Source organism: Corvus hawaiiensis, unplaced genomic scaffold (genome assembly GCF_020740725.1).
Source record: "Corvus hawaiiensis isolate bCorHaw1 unplaced genomic scaffold, bCorHaw1.pri.cur scaffold_32_ctg1, whole genome shotgun sequence".
Taxonomy (NCBI): Eukaryota; Metazoa; Chordata; class Aves; order Passeriformes; family Corvidae; genus Corvus; species Corvus hawaiiensis.
The window spans coordinates 3,694,257-3,705,596 of NW_025963366.1; the positions used below are offsets into that span (position 1 = coordinate 3,694,257).

Below are 11,340 nucleotides of genomic sequence, written 5' to 3' on the forward strand. Positions count from 1 at the left end.
TGGAATTGCCTAGGGGGTTGTGTCGGATTTTGGGTGTGTGATGGGAAGAATTGATGGATGGATGGATGGATGGATGGATGGATGGATGGATAGATTGGTTGGTGGGTGGTGGGATGGGCATTTGGAGGGACAGGTAGAAGCCCACGGCCATCACCATTCCCCCTCCAATGCAGCCAGCAAAGAACCCTTGCCCTCAGAAGATCCCCAACAGGAGAAGCTGGTAACTGAGTTCCCAACATCTGAGGCACTCCCAGCACGAGCGGTGCTGGGAGAACTGAGGGTCTCCAGTGTCACACCCAACTCTGTGCAGCTGCAGTGGAGTGTCCCTGAGGGCTCCTTTGAGTCCTTCATGCTGCAGTACCGGGATGCCCAGGGCCAGCCCCAGGCCCTGCCCATCGATGGCGGGTCCCACTCGGTGATGGTGCCGGGGCTGTCCCCGTCTCGCCGGTACCGCTTCCACCTCTATGGGTTGCGGGGCAGGAAGAAGATTGACCACGTCTCCACCGAGGTCCTGACAGGTAAGGGGGAAGGTCAGGGGGAGGAAGGGTGGGTGGATGTCTGGATAAAGAATGATGGATATATGGAGAGGTGGAGGCATGAAGGGATGGAGGAATGGGGAAGTGGAGGATGGGATGGAGTGGTGGAGGAATGGATGAATGCATGGATGGATGAATGCATGGATGGATGACTTGAACTATAAATGAATGGATGAATGGATGGGTGGGTAGAAAATGGGTGCAAAAATGAATTGTCTAGGAGATGAAAAGATGGATGGATGGACGGATGGATGGATGGATGGATGGACGGATGGGTGGAGTTGGTGGTGGGTTGGATGTTTGGATGGACACAGGCGTTCCCATGCCCATCACCATCCCCTCTCCATCGCAGCTGCAGAAGAGCCAGAGGAGCTGCCCCTGCCCTCAGAGGAACCGCAGCATGAGAAACTCCAAACTGAGGCCCCTGCAACTGAGGCCACTCCAGCACGGGCAGTGCTGGAGGAGCTGAGGGTCTCCACCATCACCCCCAGCTCTGTGGGGCTGCAGTGGACTGTCCCCAAGGGCTCCTTCGACTCCTTTATGCTGCAATATCGGGATGCCCAAGGCCAGCCCCAGGCCCTGCCCATCGATGGCGGGTCTCGCTCGGTGACAGTGCCGGGGCTGTCCCCATCCCATCGGTACCGCTTCCACCTCTATGGGCTGCGGGGCAGTAAAAGGATTGACCGTGTCTCCACCGACGTCGTCACAGGTAAGGCAGAAGGTGGAAGGGAGAGAGAGATCAAGAAATGGAGGCATCAGCAGGTCCCATACCCATCCCATATGCACCCACCAATGAGCAGCCATTGACTTGGCACCCTCTGATGAACCATCACCCCTTCCATGGACCTATTGACTAACACCTTCCATCATCCATCATCTACCATCAGCAGCAGCAGCAACCATCAATTATCCATCATCATCCATTGTCTTCATCTACCGTGTATCACCATCATCGTCATCATCATCCATCAATCTTCATGCATCCATCTATCCTTCCATGCTTCCCTCATCCTCTATCCATCAAGGATGGATTAAGTGATGGATGAATGGAAGATTTTCCATGGGAAATGGCGGTGGGAGGGATAAGGCCTGAAGGGATGTTTAAGAGAGAGCCAGTGTGATGCATGTGGAATTGCCTAGGGGGTTGTGTTGGATGTTGGGTGTGTGATGGGAAGAATGGATGGATGGATTGGTTGGTGGGTGGTAGGATGGACATTTGAAATGAGAGTTGGATGCCATTGGCCATCACCATTCCCCCTCCAATGCAGCCAGCAAAGAACCCTTGCCCTCAGAAGAGCCCCAACAGGAGAAGCTGGTAACTGAGTTCCCAACATCTGAGGCACTCCCAGCACGAGCGGTGCTGGGAGAACTGAGGGTCTCCAGTGTCACACCCAACTCTGTGCAGCTGCAGTGGAGTGTCCCTGAGGGCTCCTTTGAGTCCTTCATGCTGCAGTACCGGGATGCCCAGGGCCAGCCCCAGGCCCTGCCCATCGATGGCGGGTCCCACTCGGTGACGGTGCCGGGGCTGTCCCCATCTCGCTGGTACCGCTTCCACCTCTGTGGGTTGCGGGGCAGGAAGAAGATTGACCACGTCTCCACCGAGGTCCTGACAGGTAAGCGGGAAGGTCAGGGGGAGGAAGGGTGGGTGGATGTCTGGATAAAAAATGATGGATATATGGAGAAATAGGGGGATCAAGGGATGGAGGAATGGAGGAATGGATGAATGCATGGATGGATGGATGATGGTTGCCAGAATGAATGATGCAGAATATGGAAGTGTGGATGGATGGGTTGGTTGGTAGGTGGTGGATGGATGCTTGGATGGACGGACCCATCACCATCCCCTCTCCATCGCAGCTGCAGAAGAGCCAGAGGAGCTGCCCCTGCCCTCAGAGGAACCGCAGCATGAGAAACTCCAAACTGAGGCCCCTGCAACTGAGGTCACTCCAGCACGGGCAGTGCTGGAGGAGCTGAGGGTCTCCACCATCACCCCCAGCTCCGTGGGGCTGCAGTGGACTGTCCCCAAGGGCTCCTTCGACTCCTTTATGCTGCAATATCGGGATGCCCAAGGCCAGCCCCAGGCCCTGCCCATCGATGGCGGGTCTCGCTCGGTGACAGTGCCGGGGCTGTCCCCATCCCATCGGTACCGCTTCCACCTCTATGGGCTGCGGGGCAGTAAAAGGATTGACCGTGTCTCCACCGACGTCGTCACAGGTAAGGCAGAAGGTGGAAGGGAGAGAGAGATCAAGAAATGGAGGCATCAGCAGGTCCCATGCTCATCCCATATGCACCCACCAATGAGCAGCCATCGACTTGGCACCATCTGATGAACCATCACCCCTTCCATGGACCTATTGACTAACACCTTCCATCATCCATCATCTACCATCAGCAGCAGCAGCAACCATCAATTATCCATCATCATCCATTGTCTTCATCTACCGTGTATCACCATCATCGTCATCATCATCCATCAATCTTCATGCATCCATCTATCCTTCCATGCTTCCCTCATCCTCTATCCATCAAGGATGGATTAAGTGATGGATGAATGGAAGATTTTCCATGGGAAATGGCGGTGGGAGGGGTTAAGGCCTGAAGAGATGTTTAAGAGAGAGCCAGTGTGATGGATGTGGAATTGCCTAGGGGGTTGTGTTGGATTTTGGGTGTGTGATGGGAAGAATGGATGGATGGATGGATAGATTGGTTGGTGGGTGGTGGGATGGGCATTTGGAGGGACAGGTAGAAGCCCACGGCCATCACCATTCCCCCTCCAATGCAGCCAGCAAAGAACCCTTGCCCTCAGAAGATCCCCAACAGGAGAAGCTGGTAACTGAGTTCCCAACATCTGAGGCACTCCCAGCACGAGCGGTGCTGGGAGAACTGAGGGTCTCCAGTGTCACACCCAACTCTGTGCAGCTGCAGTGGAGTGTCCCTGAGGGCTCCTTTGAGTCCTTCATGCTGCAGTACCGGGATGCCCAGGGCCAGCCCCAGGCCCTGCCCATCGATGGCGGGTCCCACTCGGTGACAGTGCCGGGGCTGTCCCCGTCTCGCCGGTACCGCTTCCACCTCTATGGGTTGCGGGGCAGGAAGAAGATTGACCACATCTCCTCTGAGGTCCTGACAGGTAAGGGGGAAGGTCAGGGGGAGGAAGGGTGGGTGGATGTCTGGATAAAGAATGATGGATATATGGAGAGGTGGAGGCATGAAGGGATGGAGGAATGGGGGAGTGGAGGAAGGGATGGAGTGGTGGAGGAATGGATGAATGCATGGATGGATGAATGCATGGATGGATGACTTGAACTATAAATGAATGGATGAATGGATGGGTGGGTAGAAAATGGGTGCAAAAATGAATTGTCTAGGAGATGAAAAGATGGATGGATGGATGGATGGATGGATGGGTGGAGTTGGTGGTGGGTTGGATGTTTGGATGGACACAGGCATTCCCATGCCCATCTCCATCCCCTCTCTATCGCAGCTGCAGAAGAGCCAGAGGAGGTGCCCCTGCCCTCAGAGGAACCGCAGCATGAGAAACTCCAAACTGAGGCCCCTGCAACTGAGGCCACTCCAGCACGGGCAGTGCTGGAGGAGCTGAGGGTCTCCACCATCACCCCCAGCTCCGTGGGGCTGCAGTGGACTGTCCCCAAGGGCTCCTTCGACTCCTTTATGCTGCAATATCGGGATGCCCAAGGCCAGCCCCAGGCCCTGCCCATCGATGGCGGGTCTCGCTCGGTGACAGTGCCGGGGCTGTCCCCATCCCATCGGTACCGCTTCCACCTCTATGGGCTGCGGGGCAGTAAAAGGATTGACCGTGTCTCCACTGACGTCGTCACAGGTAAGGCAGAAGGTGGAAGGGATGGAAAGATCAAGAAATGGAGGCATCAGCGGGTCCCATGCTCATCCCATATGCACCCACCAATGAGCAGCCATTGACTTGGCACCATCTGATGAACCATCAGCCCTTCCACGGACCTATTGACTAACACCTTCCATCATCCATCGTCCACCATCAGCAGCAGCAACCATCAGTTATCCATCGTCATCCATTGCCTTCATCTACCGTGTATCACCATCATCGTCATCATCATCCATCAATCTTCATGCATCCATCTATCCTTCCATGCTTCCCTCATCCTCTATCCATCAAGGATGGATTAAGTGATGGATGAATGGAAGATTTTCCATGGGAAATGGGGGTGGAGGGCAATAAGGCCTGAAGAAATGTGTAAGAGAGAGCCAGTGTGATGGATGTGGAATTGCCTAGGGGGTTGTGTTGGATGTTGGGTGTGTGATGGGAAGAATGGATGGATGGATGGATGGATTGGTTGGTGGGTGGTAGGATGGACATTTGAAATGAGAGTTGGATGCCATTGGCCATCACCATTTTCCCCTCCAATGCAGCCAGCAAAGAACCCTTACCCACTGAGGAGCCCCAACAGGAGAAGCTGGTAACTGAGTTCCCAACATCTGAGGCACTCCCAGCACGAGCAGTGCTGGGAGAACTGAGGGTCTCCAGTGTCACACCCAACTCTGTGCAGCTGCAGTGGAGTGTCCCTGAGGGCTCCTTTGAGTCCTTCATGCTGCAGTACCGGGATGCCCAGGGCCAGCCCCAGGCCCTGCCCATCGATGGCGGGTCCCACTCGGTGACGGTGCCGGGGCTGTCCCCGTCTCGCCGGTACCGCTTCCACCTCTATGGGTTGCGGGGCAGGAAGAAGATTGACCACGTCTCCACCGAGGTCCTGACAGGTAAGGGGGACGGTCAGGGGGAGGAAGGGTGGGTGGATGTCTGGATAAAGAATGATGGATATATGGAGAAATAGGGGGATCAAGGGATGGAGGAATGGAGGAATGAATGAATGCATGGATGGATGGATGATGGTTGCCAGAATGAATGATGCAGAATATGGAAGTGTGGATGGATGGGTTGGTTGGTAGGTGGTGGATGGATGCTTGGATGGACGGACCCATCACCATCCCCTCTCTATCGCAGCTGCAGAAGAGCCAGAGGAGGTGCCCCTGCCCTCAGAGGAACCGCAGCATGAGAAACCCCAAACTGAGGCCCCTGCAACTGAGGCCACTCCAGCACGGGCAGTGCTGGAGGAGCTGAGGGTCTCCACCATTACCCCCAGCTCCGTGGGGCTGCAGTGGACTGTCCCCAAGGGCTCCTTCGACTCCTTTATGCTGCAATATCGGGATGCCCAAGGCCAGCCCCAGGCGCTGCCCATCGATGGCGGGTCTCGCTCGGTGACAGTGCCGGGGCTGTCCCCATCCCATCGGTACCGCTTCCACCTCTATGGGCTGCGGGGCAGTAAAAGGATTGACCGTGTCTCCACCGACGTCGTCACAGGTAAGGCAGAAGGTGGAAGGGATGAAAAGATCAAGAAATGGAGGCATCAGCGGGTCCCATGCTCATCCCATATGCACCCACCAATGAGCAGCCATTGACTTGGCACCATCTGATGAACCATCAGCCCTTCCACGGACCTATTGACTAACACCTTCCATCATCCATCGTCCACCATCAGCAGCAACAACCATCAATTATCCATCGTCATCCATTGCCTTCATCTACCGTGTATCACCATCATCGTCATCATCATCCATCAATCTTCATGCATCCATCTATCCTTCCATGCTTCCCTCATCCTCTATCCATCAAGGATGGATTAAATGATGGATGAATGGAAGATTTTCCATGGGAAATGGCGGTGGGAGGGGTGAAGTCCTGAAGAGATGTGTAAGAGAGAGCCAGTGTGATGGATGTGGAATTGCCTAGGGGGTTGTGTTGGATTTTGGGTGTGTGATGGGAAGAATTGATGGGTGGATGGATGGATGGATGGATGGATAGGTTGTTTGCTGGGTAGTGGGATGAACATTTGGAGTGAGAGTTGCACTCTCATGGCCATCACCATTTTCCCCTCCAATGCAGCCAGCAAAGAACCCCTGTCCTCTGAAGAGTCCCAACAGGTGAAGCCGGAAATTGAGGTCCCAGCATCTGAGGCAATCCCGGCACGAGCGGTGCTGGGAGAACTGAGGGTCTCCAGTGTCACACCCAACTCTGTGCAGCTGCAGTGGAGTGTCCCTGAGGGCTCCTTTGAGTCTTTCATGCTGCAGTACCGGGATGCCCAGGGCCAGCCCCAGGCCCTGCCCATCGGTGGCAGGTCCCACTCGGTGACAGTGCCAGAGCTGTCCCCGTCCCATCGGTACCGCTTCCACCTCTACGGGATGCAGGGCAGGAAGAAGGTTGACCACGTCTCCACCGAGGTCCTGACAGGTAAGGGGGAAGGTCAGGGGAAGAAGGGTGGGTGGATGTCTGGATAAAGAATGATGGATATATGGAGAGGTGGAGGCATCAAGGGATGGAGGAATGGGGGAGTGGAGGATGGGATGGAGTGGTGGAGGAATGAATGAATGCATGGATGGATGAATGCATGGATGGATGGATGATGGTTGCCAGAATGAATGATGCAGAATATGGAAGTGTGGATGGATGGGTTGGTTGGTAGGTGGTGGTTGAATGTTTGGATGGACGGACCCATCACCATCCCCTCTCCATCGCAGCTGCAGAAGAGCCAGAGGAGCTGCCCCTGCCCTCAGAGGAACTGCAGCATGAGAAACTCCAAACTGAGGCCCCTGCAACTGAGGCCACTCCAGCACGGGCAGTGCTGGAGGAGCTGAGGGTCTCCACCATCACCCCCAGCTCCGTGGGGCTGCAGTGGACTGTCCCCAAGGGCTCCTTCGACTCCTTTATGCTGCAATATCGGGATGCCCAAGGCCAGCCCCAGGCCCTGCCCATCGATGGCGGGTCTCGCTCGGTGACAGTGCCGGGGCTGTCCCCATCCCATCGGTACCGCTTCCACCTCTATGGGCTGCGGGGCAGTAAAAGGATTGACCGTGTCTCCACCGACGTCGTCACAGGTAAGGCAGAAGGTGGAAGGGATGGAAAGATCAAGAAATGGAGGCATCAGCGGGTCCCATGCCCATCCCATATGCACCCACCAATGAGCAGCCATTGACTTGGCACCATCTGATGAACCATCAACCCTTCCTATTGACTAACACCTTCCATCATCCCTCATCTACCATCATCAGCGGCAACCATCAATTATCCATCATCATCCATTGTCTTCATCTACCGTGTATCACTATCATCATCATCATCATCCATCAATCTTCATGCATCCATCTATCCTTCCATGCTTCCCTCATCCTCTCTCCATTAAGGATGGATTAAGTGATGGATGAATGGAAGATTTTCCATGGGAAATGGGGGTGGGAGGGGATAAGGCCTGGAGAGATGTTTAAGAGAGAGCCAGTGTGATGGATGTGGAATTGCCTAGGGGGTTGTGTTGGATGTTGGGTGTGTGATGGGAAGAATGGATGAACGGATGGATGGATGGATGGATTGGTTGCTGGGTGGTGGGATAGACATTTGGAGTGAGAGTTGGATGCTCATGGCCATCACCATTTTCCCCTCCAATGCAGCCAGCAAAGAACCCTTGCCCTCAGAAGAGCCCCAACAGGAGAAGCCGGAAATTGAGTTCCCAACATCTGAGGCACTCCCAGCACGAGCGGTGCTGGGAGAACTGAGGGTCTCCAGTGTCACACCCAACTCTGTGCAGCTGCAGTGGAGTGTCTCTGAGGGCTCCTTTGAGTCCTTCATGCTGCAGTACCGGGATGCCCAGGGCCAGCCCCAGGCCCTGCCCATCGATGGCGGGTCCCACTCGGTGACGGTGCCGGGGCTGTCCCCGTCTCGCCGGTACCGCTTCCACCTCTATGGGTTGCGGGGCAGGAAGAAGATTGACCACGTCTCCACCGAGGTCCTGACAGGTAAGGGGGAAGGTCAGGGGGAGGAAGGGTGGGTGGATGTCTGGATAAAGAATGATGGATATATGGAGAGGTGGAGGCATCAAGGGATGGAGGAATGGGGAGTGGAGGAAGGGATGGAGGAAATGGAGAGTGGAGGAAGGGATGGAGTGGAGGAGGAATGGATGAATGCATGGATGGATGACTTGAACTATAAATGAATGGATGAATGGATGGGTGGGAAGCTGATGGGTGCAAAAATGAATTGTCTAGGAGATGAAAGGACAGATGGATGGATGGATGGATGGAGTTGGTGGTCGGTTGGATGTTTGGATGGACACAGGCATTCCCATGCCCATCTCCATCCCCTCTCTATCGCAGCTGCAGAAGAGCCAGAGGAGCTGCCCCTGCCCTCAGAGGAACCGCAGCATGAGAAACCCCAAACTGAGGCCCCTGCAACTGAGGCCACTCCAGCACAGGCAGTGCTGGAGGAGCTGAGGGTCTCCACCATCACCCCCAGCTCCGTGGGGCTGCAGTGGACTGTCCCCAAGGGCTCCTTCGACTCCTTTATGCTGCAATATCGGGATGCCCAAGGCCAGCCCCAGGCGCTGCCCATCGATGGCGGGTCTCGCTCGGTGACGGTGCCGGGGCTGTCCCCATCCCATCAGTACCGCTTCCACCTCTATGGGCTGCGGGGCAGTAAAAGGATTGACCGTGTCTCCACCGACGTCATCACAGGTAAGGAGAAATCTTAGAGGGGAGAAGGGTTGGAGACATGGTTGTAGAAGGGGAGAGATTGACATGGGGCTGGATGGAGAGATGGATGATGGATGCATTCACGTAGGGTTTTGTGGCGTCATTGGTAGAAGGATGAACAAATCAACATGAAGATTATTGGAAGCCTGAAGAACTGGATCATGGTGTGATGAATGGAGGGTTGGGTGCATGGCTGGCTGGCTGGCTGGATGGATGGCAACTGAACAAACACACTGATGAATGGGTGGGTGGTTGAAGAAATCTGGATGGATGGACTGTGAGATTCCACTATGAACTCTGGGTTTGAGAGCGATGGATGCATGGATGGATACATGGCTGATGGGGGTTGTTGGTCAATAGGCAGGCAGGAAGTATCAATCATTGAGTGGATGTTTTCTGGGATTTGTGACTGCTCACAATGGTGGATGGTGATGTGAAGGGGAAGGAGAGATGGGTGGAATTGGGCAGGGAAACTGGAGACAGCTTGGAGGTGGAGACATGGCTGGGACCATGGGAGGGTAGAGTGATGGATGGATGGATGGATGGATGGATGGATGGATGGATGGAGGGTTCCTGCTGTCCAGATGCCTGTCTTAATAGACAGAAGATTGTCCATGGGAAATGGGGGCTGGGAGGTGTGGAGGTAATGGGGGAATGTGGAGGGAAAGAGACAGATGAATATGGTGTTGGGTGGGGGGTTGGGTTGGTTGTTGGGTGGGTGGTGGGATGGATGGGTGATGGATGGATGGCAGTGATGGACAGTGGGTAGGGGGATGGCTGGGTAGGTGATGGATGGGTGTATGGATGAACACATGGACAGCCACACCCATTACTGTCCCCTGTGCATTGCAGCCACAGACAAGCCAGAGGAGCCACCCTTGCCCTCAGAGGATCCCAAAACTGAAACCCTGCCAACTGAGGACAATCAACCTGAGCACCCCCAAACTGAGGTCCCCCCAGCACGAGCAGTGCTGGGAGAGCTGAGGGTCTCCAGTGTCACACCCAACTCTGTGCAGCTGCAGTGGAGTGTCCCTGAGAGCCCCTTTGAGTCCTTCATGCTGCAGTACCGGGATGCCCAAGGCCAGCCCCAGGCCCTGCCCATCGATGGCGGGTCCCGCTCAGTGACAGTGCTGGAGCTGTCCCCATCCCATCGGTACCGCTTCCACCTCTACGGGTTGCAGGGTGGAAAAAGGATTGACCACATGTCCACCAATGTTGCCACAGGTGAAGGGGGGCTCAGACCCCATCCGCACCTGTGGTGCTTCTGAGCCCTTAGATGGCCCTTCAAGCCTGGGGAGTCTGGGAAGTGTTTCTGGGGCTTGAGATGGGGGTGGGACTGTGGAGGCCAGAGGGATGGAGAGTAGAGGGATGTGTGGACCCATGGATGGATGATGGTTGATGATGGATGATGGATGATAGATGATGGTGCGTTGTTGGTGGATAGGTTGGTGGAAAGATCAATGGCTGAACAGATGCTCCATCCATCCATCCATCCATCCATCCATCCATCCATCCATCCATTTATTTTTTCTCCCCAGACATTCCTCTGTCCATCCATTTATCACCCTTTCAGGTGTTCAACCATCACCCAAAGCAACCATCTCCTTCCGGTCCCTATTTGGACATCCCTCCCTCCCTTTCCCTCCCTTTCCCTCCCTTTCCCTCCCTCTCTCTCCCTCTCTCTCCCTCTCTCTCCCTCTTTCCCTCCCTTTTCCTCCCTTTCCCTCCCTTTCCCTCCCTTTCTCTCCCTTTCCCTCCTTTTCCCTCCCTCCCTCCCTCCTTTCCTCCTTTCCTCCTTTCCTCCCTCCCTCCCTCCCTCCCTCCCTCCCTCCCTCCCTTCCTCCCTTCCTCCCTTCCTTCCTTCCTCCCTTCCTCCCTTCCCCCATCCCTGTCCTTCTCATTCCCTGCATCCACACACACTATCTACATCCCACCTTTGGTCCTCCCTCCATCTCAGCTCCATCCATACATCCCCACATTTCCCTGCATGATTGCACCAATTGCTCCTTCCCACCATCCCATTCCAACCTGCTATTGAGTAAACACTGACACTGGCATCATCAAAGCAACCACTGACCTTTGTAAATGACATAGTGACTCTGTCATCCTCCATTATCATCATCATCCATCATGGCTCCGCCATCCATCTGACATCCATCATCCATCTGACATCCATCATCCATCTCTCCTCCCTCCGACACTCCCACCCATCCTCCACTCCAGAGGTGGAGAATTGGAA

General features: G+C 55.1%; 2 protein-coding genes across 5 annotated transcripts in view; one reads left to right on the forward strand and one right to left on the reverse strand.

Moving 5' to 3' along the window:
* LOC125320985 (antigen peptide transporter 2-like) overlaps nucleotides 1-11,340 on the reverse strand; it is a 64,326-nt gene that overhangs the window by 27,932 nt on the left and 25,054 nt on the right. The window lies entirely within an intron of this gene.
* LOC125320982 (tenascin-X-like) overlaps nucleotides 1-11,340 on the forward strand; it is a 35,157-nt gene that overhangs the window by 13,064 nt on the left and 10,753 nt on the right. Inside the window, exons 16-28 of the mRNA XM_048293409.1 lie at nucleotides 174-518; nucleotides 889-1,245; nucleotides 1,805-2,149; nucleotides 2,394-2,750; nucleotides 3,319-3,663; nucleotides 4,018-4,374; nucleotides 4,941-5,285; nucleotides 5,530-5,886; nucleotides 6,469-6,813; nucleotides 7,101-7,457; nucleotides 8,025-8,369; nucleotides 8,727-9,083; nucleotides 9,954-10,325. Of these exons, the coding sequence (XP_048149366.1) occupies nucleotides 174-518; nucleotides 889-1,245; nucleotides 1,805-2,149; nucleotides 2,394-2,750; nucleotides 3,319-3,663; nucleotides 4,018-4,374; nucleotides 4,941-5,285; nucleotides 5,530-5,886; nucleotides 6,469-6,813; nucleotides 7,101-7,457; nucleotides 8,025-8,369; nucleotides 8,727-9,083; nucleotides 9,954-10,325 (4,584 nt within the window). The remainder of the gene's footprint in view (nucleotides 1-173; nucleotides 519-888; nucleotides 1,246-1,804; nucleotides 2,150-2,393; nucleotides 2,751-3,318; nucleotides 3,664-4,017; nucleotides 4,375-4,940; nucleotides 5,286-5,529; nucleotides 5,887-6,468; nucleotides 6,814-7,100; nucleotides 7,458-8,024; nucleotides 8,370-8,726; nucleotides 9,084-9,953; nucleotides 10,326-11,340) is intronic.